At 40.4% G+C, this 19,128-nt stretch overlaps 1 protein-coding gene across 1 annotated transcript in view; it reads right to left on the bottom strand.

The window, feature by feature from the left end:
* Positions 1-11,161: 11,161 nt before the first annotated feature.
* Positions 11,162-19,128, bottom strand: part of LOC124777816 (NFX1-type zinc finger-containing protein 1-like) — a 279,974-nt gene continuing 272,007 nt past the window's right edge. The window contains exon 16 of the mRNA XM_047253337.1: positions 11,162-12,331. Coding sequence (XP_047109293.1) covers positions 11,610-12,331 — 722 coding nt within the window. The 3' untranslated portion in view covers positions 11,162-11,609. The remainder of the gene's footprint in view (positions 12,332-19,128) is intronic.

Raw genomic sequence — 19,128 nt, forward strand, 5'->3', positions numbered from 1 at the left:
GAGGAGTAAAAACCACTTTTGGTTTTATATTTTACCCATAAATCAGCTGCTTCGGTGTTGTCCGCTAGCACCAGAGGGAGGTAGCGTGTCAGTAAGTTTAAAGTTTCGCCATAAGTTGGCCAAATTAGTGCAGTCCAATAGGATGTGGGCCATTCCAAACCTCCAATAACTGTTGGTGTAGAGTTGACTGAAGGTCCACACATTGGCAGTTGGCCCCTGAGGCCCCATTCATGTAGAGTAACGAGAATGTGGTGATGCTACATGCTGTTGTATGCCTTACGCATGTCAAAGAAGACAGTGATAAGATGTTAACACCAGGCAATAGCTGACCAAATAGCAGACTCCAGGCAGACCAAATTGTCAGCAGTAGAATGGCCTGGGATGGAGCCAAAAGACCCCACAACTCAAGGTACCAAAACAGCCATTGGCTTATCATATAGTTTGGCAGACTTTTTGGTAGGCAACTCCTTCTAGTTTACAGATGAATATCTTAATAGGGACTATTACACCAGCTTAAGAAAAAATATGTTAGATTTCAGCTATGGCAGCATTTGGTCTCAACAGATTAGGTATCTTGTGCATGATAAATTTATTAAAAGCACTTAACTACATTTCATTCAGTAATTCTGTAAATATCAGCAGTCCCAGTTTACTGTAATGTATTCACATAACTTGACAGTCTCCTGACAAATGATCAGGGGAGTCAGTATTATATTCAGATGTTTTATGTTCTTTAAGTTATACTTTCTGACATGTTCCACACCCATGAGAATCATCTCATTTTAGGGTCTCTGGAATGAAAACTGAATCTAATCTAATCTTAAGCAACTTGTAGAGAACATTATGACAGCTGTTCATATCAAGGGGGTGTTTACCCAGTTTCAGTACTGGAATGATCACACTTTCTTGACACCGAGGCAGAAACTCACACTCACTCCAGATACAGTTGAAAATAGCAAGGATGTGACATTGGTGAACCATTGATAAATGTTAGAGGATTTGGCTGTGCATATGGTCTGGCACTGGAGCCATGTCAGGGCAAAAGGCTTGGGCACAGAGGAATTCCCATTCACTGAACAGCGCAGTATGAAGTTCCAGTAGATGTGTAGTAAATGGTAATGGAAGTCACTCTACCTGCTGTTTGAAGACACAAAATGCAGGCTGATAATCCCCAGATGCAGAGGCTTGAGCATAATAAAAAGCAAAATGCGTGGCAACAACACCTGGGTCAGTGCAGACATCACCATTCACAGAGGTACATTGTACACCCACAGCTGGTGTCCACAGAGGCGTCAAATCTTCACCCAAACCTACGAAGGGAGACATGTGGTCCAATGGTAGCAATATACTGTTCCCAGCATTCTCATTTCTTTTCATTAGGTGACAGGCCTGGGTTTTGGAATCAATGAGGTGATCCGTCAATGGATATTACCTTATGACAATGGAGAGCCCGCATGCGATCTCTAATGGCCATGACAATTTTGGGGGACTGTCTTATGATGGAGGCATCCCAAGGAAGAGTGGATCGCTGAGACAGCTGCGAATAGAACGACTGCAGTTGTGCTCTGGACAACCGCTTTGATACATCAATGTGATGGCATGTGAAGGGCAATGGCAGTGTTGAAAGCATCCCAATCAGCTTTGGAGAGAGCCCATCTGGACAGACACCCATGTGCGTGATGTTGAGGAGGATCAAAACAATCGGAAAATGATCACCGTAGCACATCATCAAGGACTATCCTATGTAGGGATAGGAGAAAACCTGGGCTGTGAATAGATCAAGATCAATGGCTGAATAAAACTCATACACCACAATAAAGTGTGTAGGAACACCTGTACTCAAGAGGCAAGGATCAAACTCTGTGAGCAAGGTTTTGACAGCTTTTCAGCTGCCAGTGGTCATGGTTTCACTCCACAAAGGGCTGGGGCATTGAAGTCACCCAGTATTAGGAAGGGTGAGTGGAGTTGAGAAAACAGTGCAGACAACACTTTCTGGGAGACTTCAGCGAGGGGAGGGAGATACACATTACAGGTGGTAAATTCCAGAGATGCCTTCACACGGACAGCCACAGCCTCCAAAGTTTTGTGTTTGCTGGGGACAGAGACCATAATGTACATGCAAACACCATCTGATGGTCTTTCACAGTCAGTGCAGTTCTTAAAATAGATAGCTATGGCAGGTAGAGGTTCACACTGTTAGGAAAAAAGTTTCCTGGAAGTCAGTGCAAAAAACAGGGGATGCACAGAAAAGATGTCGTAGCTCAGCCAAGTAGTGGAAAAAAATGCTACAGTTCTACTGGAGGATGACACTATCCATTTCCTGTGAGGCTGTGCAGGGATCCAGGAGGCAGGTTATGCCTCAGTGCTGTCTACTGCCACTGATTCTGGATACACCATCAGTACACATTTATTCCGAATCAGGGTGCATAGGTGGATACAAGACCATGGGAGCCACTATGAATGCTGCCTTGGATACATAGGCAGAACATGTGAGGTCTGATGCCATGGGAGGCTATCAGAGTCTCCTTCTTTTTTGATAACTTGCCTTTAAATGATTTAGACTTCTGTGAGGGCTTGTTTCCCCAAGATTCTGAGACAGAGGAGGAATGCGAAGTCCAATTGAGATGTTTTCGGACCCTCTTCTTACGTGTTTGGAGTTGAGTCAGAACACTCATATTTGTCTGTCACCTGACATATTGTGTGTTAATTTACCTTTGATGTAACTCAGTTGCTGTTAACTACCCTCTTTACATGGAGGTCTTGTAAAATGGTATTTCCGTAGAACCATGTGTAGCCCTGGAAAGACTTGAACTCTTCTGCTTTGCAGCTGTTATTGGTGGAAGGAAAATCGATAACTACTCCAATTAAGAAATGCTGTTAGCATTTCATCATCGACTGTCTTGTTTTTGTTTCAATGGCTGTACACATCAGAATTACTTCATAACTTGGAACAGATACAATTTAATTCAAACATAACATCCATCTCGAAGGCTCAACAAGAAGTAGTTCACAAGTACGTCATTTCATTTCAGAGCTTTAACTGCTCTTTAACAGTTAAGACACTACCAAGCAGCGACATAAAATGACTGCACACGGTATGTGTTTTGCGACTTACTCCCTACCTAATACTATTTTGTCATGAGCATCTTGTCATAAATAGGGAGTGGGAAATGTCATTTGCTTAAATGGCTTAACACAGCAACTTGCAACTTCTGGCTCCTTCAGAAACTGGCTAGCATCTGGCTGCAGCTCAACAGATTCCTGGAATAGGAGCATCCCAAGGGATCCCTTCCTGTAAAGGGACGCCAGAGGGGGGCGGTACTTCTCCCACTGGATTTGGGGACTGACATCACTGGTGGATAGGGAGTCAATGCTTCAGAGGAGGTGTGGGGGAAGCAGTAATAGGAGGGCTCCCAGCTATCAGGAGAGCAAGTGTAGTTGGGCAGCCCCGAGGGCTGGACTTAGAAGATACAGTGGGTGATGACACAGTCACTAAAGCTGATGATGATGTCGTAGCATTGGCATACATCATAGTCATGTAGGTGAACATATTTCTTCGTGGCCTCTTGATATGTGAGGTGATCAAGGGTCTTGTATTCTTGGATTTTCTTTTCATGTTTGAAAATGGTGCAGGGCAGAGGGAAAGGTGTTCCACATAGTTGACACAGATGGGAGGAGGGGCACAACGAGCTTCATGAGCAACTGACAGCCAAAATCCCTGCAGACTGGGCTACCATTGCAACCAAAAGACCTGTGTCCAAATCACACGCATCTGTAGCACAACATATGGCTTGATATCACAGTGATACACCATCACCTTCATTTTCTCAGGCAATGAGTCATCTTCACAGGCCAAGATGAACGCTAGAGTATCAACTTCGTTCCCTTTGGTCCCCAATGTATGCGACAGACAAAGTGCATGCCTTGTCGCTCCAAATTAGCATACAACTTGTCCTCAGTCTGTAAAAGGAGATGTTCGTGGAAAATGACATCCATATCATATTCAGACTTTTATGGGAGGTTATAGTGATAGGAGTATCATCCAACTAGTAGCTGGCGAGCAGTCCCGTGACTGAGCAGGGGAGGCCTTTCTAAGCAGAATAGAACTACCTTCCATTTCTGATATCACTGTCACTTCCCCAAGCCCGTCCTTAAGATGTTCAATGAAGAACAAAGGCTTTGTGGTCAAATAGGAATCCCCAGCTGTCCTAAGCCAAACCAAGTACAGGTGGGGGCAGGATTTCTCACATTCTCTCTGAGCCCCATGTTGCTCCCATGCCATAGCCAGGGAAGTTAACATTTTGAGGTCATACCTCTCCATGTTGTTGATGTTTTTGCCTCAGAACAGACTGCTGGGGCTGTGCAGCCACCAGAAAAAGAAAGTTTAATTCACTCTATGTGCCCATCTTCCACCATGGTACCACTGACTCCAAACAGGAGCTCTCTCCATGGGCACAACCCAGCCACAGCAACGGTTACCTGGCCAGTAAGCTTTTGCCTAGGGTGCCCAGGTACTATGGGCACGTATACTCCTGGTCTTGTGTGGGATGTTTCCAGCTCAGGCACCAACAGCGCGGTCCCTGCATGGTCAGCGAGCTATAGGTACTGATGACTGCCACCCACAATGGAATTGCTACTGTGGTGGTATTTGAGCATAATACCGTTGCAAGCAAGATGGGTGCTGGGTGCAGAAAGAGAAAAACACAAAGGTGGAGTATATGCTGCACTGGGTGACCTTCCCTGTATGATCTGAACTTCTGTAAAATTTAGAAATGAAATATCAGGTTTCACTCAACAAGAGGACCATATAATTAGTAATTAAAAGTTGTAAGAGGGCTGGAAGATAAGAAAACAAGTGTCTGAAACACAAACCAGATCCAAGCACAATTGTCACTGAGAAAACCATCCAATGGATAAGATAGAGAGAAAAGAAGAATAATAGAAAGACAGACTTGCAGCACGGAAAGGGAAGGAGTTTCCCTGCAATACATCCTACGTTCCCGTAACCCTCATGGCCTCAACCTTCGTTAGTCACTGTCCTCACCCATCCAGCCTCCGCCCTGTTCCCATTCCAGCACTATACAGTCGTCATTTCACTGACACACCCAGTCTTTAAATTTCTTTTATTTCTCTCCTTTCCGCTACTTACCCCCTCCCTCTTCTGCACCTTCTCTCCATCTAAACTGCAACACTTCACTGTCCACCACTCCCACCATACTATTCCTCTCCCTCCCCGCCACAGCCTCCTCCTTACCCCCACCTAGTTGCCACTCCCATCATGCACTGGTGCTGCTGTTGGCAGTGTGGTTTCAACTCTCTGAGACTGCCGATGTGAGTGCAAGTTGCGTTTACGTGAGTGTGTGTGTATGTGTTTCTACTGCTGACAAAGGCATTCATAGCCGAAAGCTTTAATTGTGTGACTCTTTTTGTTGTGACCATCGCGACTCAGCATCTACATCTACGTCTACATCTACGTCCATACTCCGCAAGCCACCTGACGGTGTGTGGCGGAGGGTACCTTCAGTACCTCTATCGGTTCTCCCTTCTATTCCAGTCTCGTATTGTTCGTGGAAAGAAGGACTGTCGGTATGCCTCTGTGTGGGCTCTAATCTCTCTGGTTTTATCCTCATGGTCTCTTCGCGAGATATACGTAGGAGGGAGCAATATACTGCTTGACTCTTCGGTGAAGGTATGTTCTCGAAACTTCAATAAAAGCCCGTACCGAGCTACTGAGCGTCTCTCCTGCAGAGTCTTCCACTGGAGTTTATCTATCATCTCCGTAACGCTTTCGCGATTACTAAATGATCCTGTAACGAAGCGCGCTGCTCTCCGTTGGATCTTCTCTATCTCTTCTATCAACCCTATCTGGTACGGATCCCACACTGCTGAGCAGTATTCAAGCAGTGGGCGAACAAGCGTACTGTAACCTACTTCCTTTGTTTTCGGATTGCATTTCCTTAGGATTCTTCCAATGAATCTCAGTCTGGCATCTGCTTTACCGACGATCAACATTATATGATCATTCCATTTTAAATCACTCCTAATGCGTACTCCCAGCTATTTTGTAGCTAAATGATAAAGGATCTATCTTTCTGTATATTCGCAGCACATTACACTTGTCTACATTGAGATTCAATTGCCATTCCCTGCACCATGCGTCAATTCGCTGCAGATCCTCCTGCATTTCAATACAATTTTCCATTGTTACAACCTCTCGGTACACCACAGCATCATCTGCAAAAAGCCTCAGTGAACTTCCGATGTCATCCACCAGGTCATTTATGTATATTGTGAATAGCAACGGTCCTATGACACTCCCCTGCGGCACACCTGAAATCACTCTTACTTCGGAAGACTTCTCTCCATTGAGAATAACATGCTGCGTCCTGTTATCTAGAAACTCCTCAATCCAATCACACAATTGGTCTGATAGTCCATATGCTCTTACTTTGTTCATTAAACGACTGTGGGGAACTGTATCGAACGCCTTGCGGAAGTCAAGAAACACGGCATCTACCTGTGAACCCGTGTCTAAAAACCTCCGATGTATGGTGAGTAGCAACTTTCCTTCTCTGGTATTGTTACATTCCATCCTGGATTTTCCATTGTTTGAAAATCTTGTTTAATTTTTAAAAGCTCTGAAATGAGAGAGATGTTCTTCTCACTGAAAAAGGTGGAGCTGATACACAGCTGTCGCATCCTACCTGGCTGTTAAATTTGTCATTTTCGGTCGACATCACATCCCACATGTAAGAATGAAACTGAAATCTCAGGTCAGAGGAAGTTGACGCTGTTTCAAGCACAACTGGAAGGAGGAAACATCTCTCATTTTCACTGTTTTAGCGAGTTTTATGCTACAATGCTCAAAGACGTTAACCTTGGTTTTCTGAATATATACATATATGTGACTTGAAGAAACATTTTTTGGAGAGATTTTTAGACTTTCACAAATATGTGAGGACATTCTTTGTTCCAGAATCACTTTGATTTAGCCTTGATGATATGCCAGTGGAACTACACTTCGAGCTCACTGACTTGCAAGCAAATGACTTGTTGAAAGAGAACCACAGAGAATGAAAACTTCTTGAATTTTGCATTTACTTACCTGATGAGTTTCTGAAAAAAAAAATTGTTTGGAACAACTTAGGTTTGTGAGCAAACCTTTTTGAAAATGAGGTATGTTAAAGTCAGCGTATTGAATGAGGCTGACTGATGAATATTTGAAAACAATTCTCTTGATTCGATATAGCAATACCAAACCGAACATTGATGAGAACCTTAAGGGGACACAGTCGCGAGGGAACTCCCATAAGGAATCAATGCTAAAACAAGTAAATGTCAGGTACACTTTCTGAAGTAACTAATGGAGATAAAGACCTGAAACTTTTACAGTGTACAGCTGAAACATCATTCTCAAATCACATAAAATGGTTAATGTATTTTATATATTTCATGAGTAATCATTTTTTCGTTCTATAAGACAAAAAATTAAAACTTTTCTAAACACCTTGGAGCTTGTAAATCTGTTCTTTTTATCACTACTGGTCTATTTTTTTATCTAATTAATCATCGTTGTATTAACAAGAGATACTGTAAGTCTGATGACTGTAGCAGTCATAGTTTTTGAGAAAAGTGTAGCAGAAGATCAAAAAATGTAGTTTTGAGAAAAATGGTATTACAGTTTTACATGCAAGAAAGTAATGTACAATGTCATACACACACACTTTTAAAACATTCCAGGGCTATACTGTGGCTCAGCTTCTTGATCTTTATCTTCTTTTCTTTGATCTTCTGGCTATCCAGGCCTCCTTGGTAGCATTTCCTGCAGAAATATCAGCATAACAGATACGGTCCATGTCAATCTCTTTCAGTCCCCTTTCAGTATTGATACCATCCTTTGTTCGCAAGAGTCTTAATACATCAGTCTTCTTTGACACACCAGCACTGAAGCACATCACTGCATCATGAACACGAAATTTTAGTGTTTTTTTTTTCCAACAAAAACAGTTTTTGGTAGCCTTGTCCAAATGACAGAATTCAAACTTTCATTTGGGTTTTGAGTTTTTCCATGGAGACACTTTTTCAAGAGCTCTTGCTGGCTAAGGTCTCTGAAAATGGGTTCCACAGCTAGCAGGATTTTTTCTGGAATTGAATGTTCGTGCTTATAGCTGGAAGATGTAGCTGGGTTGTTGAATTTGCACCAGCTGTCAGGTCCCCTTGGGCAAAGGTTATGTTGTGGTTCCTCATCTGTTGAAATTTTATGAAAGAATATAGCCCAGATGGCTCTCCTCATTGCTTCTACATTGTTGCAGTTATTTCTAATGGCCATACCATAATAAGTCTGGATCCTGTCTATTTCAGACTTTGTCAGGCCCCCTTTACCACCTAACTTTTTTTCCTTACATATCTTTAGAAGTCATGATCCCATTCTTTTCTGTACATGTCCTATACATTCCAGTTTATTAATTTTGACTCTAGGCCCATAAGGTTTATCTTCTGCCACTTTCTGATATGCCTTACTGTCCCCGTCCCCACAGACCTTTTGAAAATGTTGGGACTCGGACCAGTATTTCCAACTTTATGCAAGTGGCCACCATATCTGCTTTGATTACCTGTATAACATCATGGACAGACCCAAACTTCCATATCTTCCAATGTCTGTTTCCCACAGTGCTTGCTCAATTATGTGATTCCCACACAAGCAGACTAACTTAATTTTATCATCAGCCCGCCTTGGCTTTGGCACGAAATGTGTTAGTGCAGTGTCTGTATTTGACAAGAATCTGTAAAATTCAATACATGGATGTCTGAAGGAACGTAATGTCTAACCTTACAGACACTGTCAAATATGGGCACCGCAATAATGTATTTCATGCCAAATCCAAGGCAATCTGACAATAAAACTAAATACATACCTCCCTGTGATCAGATAGCGAAACTGGTTAAGGCATCTGTTTGCATAAAGTGGGAAATTCAGGTTCTAATTCCTGTCTGGCACAAATTTTCTTTCCATTTATTTCTAATAAATTGTGTAGCTGTGCTGGTACTGTGTTCGCAATTTGCGGATACATTTCGTGATTTAATGTATCTATAAATTGCCTGCAGCAAAAATGAACATTGTCATATTTACAGGGATTCAGATTTGTGCTTATGAATCATCTCTGTAATACATGCATGTCGATTGAAGATATCTATACCAACTCTAGAATTATGCCTCTGAATTGCTTTGATCTCTTTCATTAATCCCACCTGGCGGGAGTTCCAAACACTCCAGCAATACTCATGAATGGGTCACCCAAGTGTTTTATGTGTGATCTCCTTTATAGCTTTATACACGAGCTAAACTTTCCTAAAATTTCCCAATAAACCGAAGTCGACCATTTCACCTTCACTACTATCGTCCTTACAAGCTCATTCCATTTCATATTGCTTTGCAACATTACGCCTAGATATTTCATCAATGTGACTATGTCAAGCAACACACTGCTAATGCTTTATTTGAACATTACAAGATTGTTTTCCTTATTCATCTGCATTAACATGATTTTTTCTACATTTATAGCAAGCTGCCATTCATCACACCAACTAGAATTTCTGTCCAAGTCATCTTTTATCCTCCTACAGTCACTCAACTATGGCACCTTCCCATACACCATGGCAAAATTAGCAAACAGCTGCAGATTGTTGCTCACCCTGCCTGACAGATCATTTATCACCCTGCCTGACAGATCATTTATGTATACAGAGACCCCTGTTTGATCTAAGGTCACAGATTTCTCTTTCTTGCATAATCTGTGAGGATAACTCCTCGAAAATCCAATTGTTTGCATTAATTTCTGGATGGTAGATGGTGAACTCAAAATTTGTCCGCTGTAATGAGATTGTTGAAAAATTCATTCTCTTGTTGGTGGACATTTTCAACATCTCCGCTGCAGATGTCATATGCTGCTCCCTGCTCCACTGGACCAATACTTTTACCACATGCAGTATGTTGTGAGCTGATCCTACAGCAGTACCAACCTCTGACAATTGTTTCAATGGTAATGCATCTTTCAGAGACAACAACAAAGCTTCCAACTTTGCGCTGATCCTTGGTTCATCTACTGAGGTCATACAGGTCTGGAATATGCATTAAGCAGCAGCACATTGTTATACAGTTTTCCACCTTATTTACTGGCCCATGATCTCTACATACATATAAAATTTCTGTTTCATTAATACTTTTCTTCACTAATTTTCCTTGCAAATGCAAATTATGAATCCCTGCATCTGTAGCCATGTTACTCACTGCAGCAAATGCAAATTAGGAATCCCTGCATCTGTAGCCATGTTACTCACTGCAGCAGCCATATTGCTTCTTTTCACTACAGTAATACTGCCAAACAATGCACCTCTGAAAGAATTTTATGGAAAAAATTGTGTTTACAATGCATAATTATACATTCAGATATTCATTTTGTGTAAGTTCCTATGGGGCCAAACTGCTGAGGCCATTGGGCCCTAGGCTTACACACTATATAATCTAACTTTTGCTAAGGGCAACACACACATCCATGCCCGAGGGAGGACTTGAACCTCTGATGGGGAGCCACGCTAACCATGGCAAGGTGCCTAGACCGTGCAGCTACCCCACCCGGCGATATTAATACAGTTCTTGTTGAAGCCTTATGACCGTCCGTAGTTTAACTCCTGAAAGGAGAGACACTTGTTAGTTGGAATGAAATTAGTGAAGAGAACAAGAATCACGTTTCATTTTTTCATTTAAAATTCATCTGACTATAAGCTCCCCCCCCCCCCCCCCCCCTTTCTCCTGTAGATGCAGCACATCTAAGATTAAGTCAATTAAAATGAAACATTAAAATTTAGATACCATTTGCCCATCAGTATTTTTTCGTGTGTATTCTACTTTTTCTTTGGTCCATATCACCAGTTTATTAATTTGGTCTTTTATCTGTTAGGCAACTGATTAGGTTTATTTTTCTGTTTAGGCACAAAAGCACAGCTTCCTCCCTTTTTATGTCCCAGGTATTTGTATTACTTCATAATCTTTTAATACATCATAGTTATGTCCTGGTGATGTGTTAGTACACCTTTAAATTTAATGTTATAAGAGGAAGAGTACTTTAATAATATCAAGTTTCAGGAACGCAAAAAATAGTATGTCTTTCAGTTTTCTTTAATTAGTACAAGTGCTTGATTTTCATATAGTGGTAAACATTGCACATAATACTGCTACCATAAGTATTACACAAGTAAAGGCACAGACATTTGGTGGAATCTAATGAGCTATTTACATTCACCATACAATGATTAAAATAAGTTGCTTCATTTCATACAGGAACCAGTTACAGTTTACACAGCATAAAAAAGTAAATACTTGTAAAAACAATATTCACACTGATGCAGTCTTAGGTTATCATCAAATTTGGGCATAGGCTTATAACAATGTAATCTACATTAACCATACATAAATAAAGTTCATGCTTACAGATAAACAAGTTCCCATGAAAAAAAATGTTCACATAGTAGGATAAGATGGATGCACTGACCCATCAAGCCCCTCAGCGAGGCTATTGTTACTATGCAACCAACGGCTGCCACCATCAATTCTAACCCCAAGCAGGGCGTGTTGACCCATCAAGTTCCCCAGCATGACGATTGTCGTCTAGCAACCGATGGCTACTACCACCAATTTGTGCCCCACAATCCGGACACTTTCCTACTTCCATTGCTCCTCCACATTCTCCAATAGCATAGTAATGTCCATTTGGGCATTTGTACCAATGACCAGGTGTTAAACCTACTGCTTTCACAATCTCTCTCCTTATTGTTTCAATATCAAGTGGGGCAACAGCCTTCAACTGTTTGTTCAATTTATCCAAAATTTCTTTCAGTTTTTGGTCATTTGCTGGTGTGTAACTTTCAATAGATTTTACTACTTGCAAAGCTTTTTTGTGTAAATCCTTAATAACATCATTAGATCGGGATGATTTGAAATCATCGCTGCTCTCAATACTGCGGAACTGAGCTCCTCTCATGAATCTGCTTACTTCCAAATTGAAATCATTTACTTCCTGTTGACTCATATTTATATTCCTTGTTCTCATCAAATACACCAGCCTGTCAAACTGCTTCATAAGTTTTTTACATGGTTCTCCATTCAAAGCTTTATGAAAGAGTTTCACAGTTTCAAGAAGTTTTGAGACAAACTCTATTTTAATTGATAGTGAGTCGAGGTCTGTTTTTGAAAGGAATATTCGTCTTTTTCCCTGTACATTTTGTAGGTTAGATTGCAGTAATGTTAGAATCTTCTGTATTTCGCTGCTTTCTCCTGTAAAACCAACAATGTATTCATTATATAAAATAATGAAACATAATTAAATAGATATTATGTACAAAACTCTCACACAGTAAATACTAATTTTAGAAACCACCATTCAAACAGGCGGTATTAAAATATTGGTAGATATTTTGCACTTGAAACAGTACTCATCCAGGTCAAAGGCTTTAGCAGTATTATTGATAGATCAAAATACTGATTGCAAAGGGGTTCCTGAAGCACTCTCTGACAGCATTGTCTGAGTAATGAATGACTTTGTCTGGCAGTACTGGCAATTTAGAAACAGCACCCCTCAAGGCACAATATATTGGCAAAAGCTATGTGGGAGAGGGAGGTTTAATTTAAGAAAACCGCAAGCATGCATGCGCGTGAGCACACACACACACACACACACACACACACACACACACACACATATACTGAAGCAAGTTTACCTACACTTTTAACATTGAGGGATGTTTTGGAAGTAAGTGCCAGTTGATATTAAGCAAATGCAAATGGATTTTTACAACTATTTTATCACTGCACGAGAGCCTATACTGTAATCTACTCAATATAACGTCCACCATAATGCACTTGCAACCAGCAGCCTATTTCTTAGTTCCATTCACTTACAAATCTGTCACCTACTTTGCAAACTACTACAGAATATCTATTTTGGCATCTACTATTATACTGGTGATGGCAGATAAAATGGAGTTAGTAATCAAATGGCACTGGTAATCAAGCTATTTGCAGATGTGATGAGATACTCATATTTTGTTTGTAAGATCATATGCGAATGGGCACTGAAACGCAAAATCATCTACTGAGCTTGTCGCATCTTTTTGTTTCGAATTATGCAACAAGTTTTAATTAAGGTCTCTCATTAGATCTCAGAATTGATTGTGTTTGTTACCCGGGGGCAAAAATTCCACAAGCAATAACCCTTGCTTGCTGCAATATGTTGTGTACAGGAAGTTTTGAGCTTGTACGATTTGGATGAACTTCACTTTTTTTAAGCGATGTCGAATGCCTCTGTTTCAGGGACTGCTGTTTTCATCCTGGCAGGTAACATGGGCAACATATTTTAAGTCTCTAGTGACCATCTGGATTAAAAATTAGTTATGTTATTTATTTATTTACACTACACATCTAGTTCCGTAGGACAAAATTGAGGAGCAAATCTCCAAGGTCATGGAACATGTCAGTACATGAAATTACAACATAAAAGTAATAACAGATGAAATAAAATGTTTATGAACCCAAAAAAGTCAAGCCATAAGTTTAAGCAAATGCAATCAACAATATAATATAAGAATCAGCTTAATTTTTCAAAGAACTCCTCAACAGAATACAGGGAGTGACCCATGAGGAAACTCTCCAGTTTTGATTTGAAAGTGCCTGGATTACTGCTAAGATTTTTGAATTCTTGTGGTATCTTACTGAAAATGGATGCAGCAGTATACTGCACACCTTTCTGCACAAGAGTTAAGGAAGTGTGATCCACATGCAGATTGGATTTCTGCTGAGTATTAACTGTGTGAAAGCTGCTACTTCTTGGGAATAAGCTGATACTGTTAACAAGAAATGACAGTAGAAATATATATAAGGGAGGGGAGGGAGGGGTGGGAGGCAGGCAATGTCAAAATACCTAGACCAGTGAACAGGGGTCAACAAGAGGTTCGCGAACTTACACCACTTATTGCCCGAACTGCCCATTTCCCAGCCAAAAATATCCTTTTAGGATGGGAAGAGTCACCTCAAACTATAGTACCATATGACATGAGTGAATGAAAATAAGCAAAGTAGACTAATTTTTGGTTCAAACGATCACTTACTTCAGATACCGTTCGAATAGTAAAAATGGCAGCATTAAGTTTTTGAACATGGTCCTGAACGTGGGTTTTCCCTGACAGTTTACTATCTATCTGAACATCTAGAAATTTGAAATATCCAGTTTCACTGATCATATGCCAATTCTGAAAAATTAAAATGTCAGGTTTTGTTGAACTGTGTGTTAGAAACTGTAAAAACTGAGTCTCACTATGATTTAGTGTTAGTTTATTTTCTACAAGCCATGAACTTATGTCATGAACTGCACTATTTGAAACACAGCCAATGTTGCACACAACATCCTTTATACCAAGCTAGTGTCATCAGCAAACAGAAATATTTTAGAATTACCCATAATTATAGAGGGCATATAATTTATTTAAATAAGTACTAATAAGAAAATTCGAAGTCCTGGCCACTTGAATGGTTTTATGCAACTCAGCATTATCAGTACGAGGAATGGGAACAGCTTCCAGTAGTTTAAGCATTCGACTTTTTATAAAGAACACTTACTGCAACTAGAATAAAGCCATTAGATGAGGACAAAGTTTCCATTGTCTTGAGCTTTTTTCATCAGATTTCTGCACTAAGTCGTAAGCAATGACAGATCGTTGTCTCCTTTGCACTTCATCATGAACCATCTTTAAATGCTCTAACTCATTTTCTTACCATTCCATCACTGAAACTAATTTGGCAATGCATTTTCACTGTTTTTATTTCTTTCGGACATTTACGACAAATTGCTTAATGTATTTAACACTTGGCATGATTTTCAATTAACTTAGGCATTTTAAAGTAGCATAAACAAAAACAAATAAGAATGTTTCCATTACAGTGTCCGTGGGTAGCCAACAGACTTGGTACTCAGCACACATCGCCACCAGCAGAGACCATATTTAAAAAGGGCCTTCTCTCTCTTTTCTTTCTTTTTTTCTGTATTTTCTCAGCACAATTACAGCTCCAGCATCAGTGTATACAAGCTAACAATGTCAAATACACTACTGGCCATTAAAATTGCTACACCAAAAAGAAATGCAGATGATAAACGGGTATGGACAAATATATTATACTAGAACTGACAAGTGATTACATTGCATAGATCCTGAGAAATCAGTACCCAGAACAACCACCTCTGGCCATAATAACGGCCTTGATATGCTTGGGCATTGAGTCAAACAGAGCTTGGACGACGTGTACAGGTACAGCTGCCCATGCAGCTTCAACACGATACCACAGTTCATCAAAGGTAGTGAATAGCGTATTGTGATGAGCCAGTTGCTCGGCCACCTTGACCAGACATTTTCAGTTGGTGAGAGATCTGGAGAATGTGCTGGCCAGGGCAGCAGTCGAACATTTTCTGTATCCAGAAAGGCCCGTACAGGACCTTCAACATGCGGTCGTGCATTATCCTGCTGAAATGCAGGGTTTCACAGGGATCGAATGACGAGTAGAGCCACAGGTCATAACACATCTGAAATGTAACGTCCACTGTTCAAAGTGTTGTCAATGTGAACAAGAGGTGACCGAGACATGTAACCAATGGCACCCCATACCATCACGCCGGGTGATACACCAGTATGGCGATGACGAATACACGCTTCCATTGTGCGTTCACCACGATGTCGCCAAACACGGATGTGACCATCATGATGCTGTAAACCGAACCTGGATTCATCCGAAAAAATGACGTTTTGCCATTCTTGCACCCAGGTTAGTTGTTGAGTACACCATCGCAGGCGATCCTGTCTGTGATGCAGCATCAATGGTAACCGCAGCCATGGTCTCCGGGCTGATAGTCCATGCTGCTGCAAACGTCGGCGAACTGTTCGTGCAGATGGTTGCTGTCTTGCTAACGTCCCCATCTGTTGACTTAGGGATCGAGTTGTGGCTCCACGATCCCTTACAGCCATGTCGATAAGATGCCTGTCATCTCGACTGCTGGTGATACCGAGGCCGTTGGGATCCAGCACGGCGTTCTGTATTACCCTCCTGAACCTACCGATTCCATATTCTGCTAACCGTCTGTGGATCTCAACCAATGCGAGCAGCAATCGCGATAGGCTACAATCAGACCTTTATGAAAGTCGGAAATGTGATGGTACGCATTTCTCATCCTTACACAAGGCATCACAACAACGTTTCACCCGGCAACGCCGGTCAATTGCTGTTTGTGTACGAGATATTGGTTGGAAACTTTCCTCATGTCAGCACATTGTAGGTGTCACTACCAGCGCCAACCTTGTGTGAATGCTCTGAAAAGCTAATCATTTGCATATCACAGCATCTTCTTCCTGTCAGTTAAATTTCGCGTCTGTAGCACGACATCTTCGTGGTGTAGCAATTTTAATGGCCAGTAGTGCAGAACGACTTTTTCTCAGTTTATTGAATGTGTTTACGAAAAGTTACTTCAGAATAATGAAAATATCACAAATTATTTGACACTCATCAGAAATTATTCCTGTCAACTGATGGGACATCAGAATCAACACCAGGCAACAGAGGAGGAGCTCTGGTCACAAAAACAGAGCAACAAATGGAACAGACCTGGCAGCTCTGAGCCTCCCCTTTGGTGCTCCATTAAATCATACCATGCTCGTTCTGAGCATTCATACTCAGGGGTGACGTGATTGAGTGTGAAACATTGAAGCAAGTATGGGCATGCAACCCCCCCCCCCCCCCCCCCCCCCCAATTTACAGACCTCTAGTCTACAAGCTAATTTTTTGGGCTGTTGATTTTATATTGTTGGGAGATGTTTAGTAAAATAGTGATCCATTAATACAATTCCTGGCATTCAGTAGCTATGAAATTTCTATCTAAACACCGTTACTTTAATCTTACAGAGAAGAAAACAGCAACCAGTCACTGTTTTCTTCTCTGTAAGAATTAACCTACATTAATTGTACACAGCTACGGTCTCACCATGTCAGTTTTAGACAAAATAGCAACAGTTACTTTAATTTTACTTGTAACATTCTTAAAACGCTACAAATATAGGGCAAATAAATATTGGTGTATGAGAATCTTTTCAAATGAAATAGTCTCAAAATAAAGAATATATTCTGATAAACTTTCTATTGTTGTCAAACTTAATTTAATGGCATTTAAATTACACAATTTTTTTAAAGTTACTGAATAATTTTTTGTTTCCTCTGTGAAACAAAGCGTGTCTGCTAACACTTTTTCTTTATTAACAATTCAAACACAGTCAATGACTTCTTGGTGTACTTAGCTCTAATCATTGCAGAAAAAAGTTGTCCACAGAGATATGGACTCCATTCAGAGACATAATTATGACCGCAAGTTGTAAGAACGCAGAATTTATGAGTGAAATTCATGAATATTAGAGTGTTTTTTGAAACAGATGTATAAAGTTAATGAATATAATAATATGGAACATTAATTTCTTTTCTTGGAGAGCAAGTCAGAGAGTCAAGAGTGCACTAAATGGTACTGTGAATATAGCTAACAGCAACTGCCTTTAAACTGAAAAATATAAATCACTGAATTTTCACCTAGTGAAAAAATATTTTCACTAAGTTTAGTGCTTTACTTATTTGCTTATAAAAGCTGGCAAAAATACTGTGGTTCTGAGGCCAAAGGCTACAGAATAACAGTCACTGCCATTGGTGAATTCTGCAAAATCTCTACTCAAAAAGAGTCTTTACACATTTATCACATCAATATCCACCTCAGAATCTAAGGTCACTAACTCACACTTGTACAGTGGTGCTCAACTCAAAGGGTGACTGGTTTGAATACTGATGGTGAAAGGAATTTCACCACTAGCATTCTGATTGAGAAGAGCCACTGATCGCCACATTTTTGTATTACTGTCCAGGATAGCATTCAAAACCTCCCTACAGCATCAGATGGAGTGAACATATTATGCATTGTTGATGGTGATCCAATCTTGGATGAGACGATAAGCTCAATGAAGTATGTCATGTCACTATGAGTAGTGTCATAATGTTTTGGATTTTGTGATTGAAGTGCTCAAAACACAAAGCTGAATAGTAGTGTGTGATCTCAGCATACATTAACCGAACCTACTTGGTGTACAAGTTGCATGTAGATCAGTTATTGTAGTTACAACTGGTAGTTCTGGCAGACATTTTAATGGCTATTCATTTTTGTGATTAATCAGAACGAACAAAATAAAAGCACATTATTTTACAACATTGTTATCGGTGTGTACTCCTCAAAATAGTTCACATTTTAGACTATTCACTGACCTGAAGCTTTTGGATTAGAAGAAAGACAACATGTAGAAGATTCTATGTGAGTGGTACTTCAATGACACTGCTAATGGATGGCTGGGAACATACTCAAGACATTGCATGTAACTTTTTATAAACACACCTTGTAGACCACAAGATGGTTTACTGTCCGAAGTATATTAATATCATGCCAGTCACAAGTATGGATGAGGAGTGAATCCTTCACCAAGGTTTGTTTAAACAAGCCACTTCACCAGCTTTTCATGTCTACTTTCTAATGGAAGAAGGCTGCTACTGAAGTACAAAAAAAGTCACTTAACAACAAGAGAACTTGAGAGAGTTGGTTCAGTTAAATGGAACATGGTAGTGATTGAAGATGGATATAAGTTTTCCTCTCACATGTTGCCAATAATGGTTTGCCAATATTATGATTAGAGTCCAGATTTTTATGTAATTGCATATTCTTTTCTTTCTTTGTACATAGGAAAACTGTAAATGTTCATAAATTAAGTTTCCTGCAATGGTATATTTCCATCATGTAGGATTCCATTGGGGGACCGTTTGTTCACAACGACTGTGGTTTAATTAAAACAGGAAGGAAGTCAGCACTCAGTCGTGATTCAATCTGCACGTTATTGCAGATCTAGGTTTCAGCTACAGTATTGCTGTTATCAGTGCTGTACAGAAGTATGTCATGTAGACTCAACAAGCTAGTGACTGGACATCGACATTAGCGTGTACACAGCATAATTCAA

This window comes from Schistocerca piceifrons, chromosome 2, assembly GCF_021461385.2.
Source record: "Schistocerca piceifrons isolate TAMUIC-IGC-003096 chromosome 2, iqSchPice1.1, whole genome shotgun sequence".
Taxonomy (NCBI): domain Eukaryota; kingdom Metazoa; phylum Arthropoda; class Insecta; order Orthoptera; family Acrididae; genus Schistocerca; species Schistocerca piceifrons.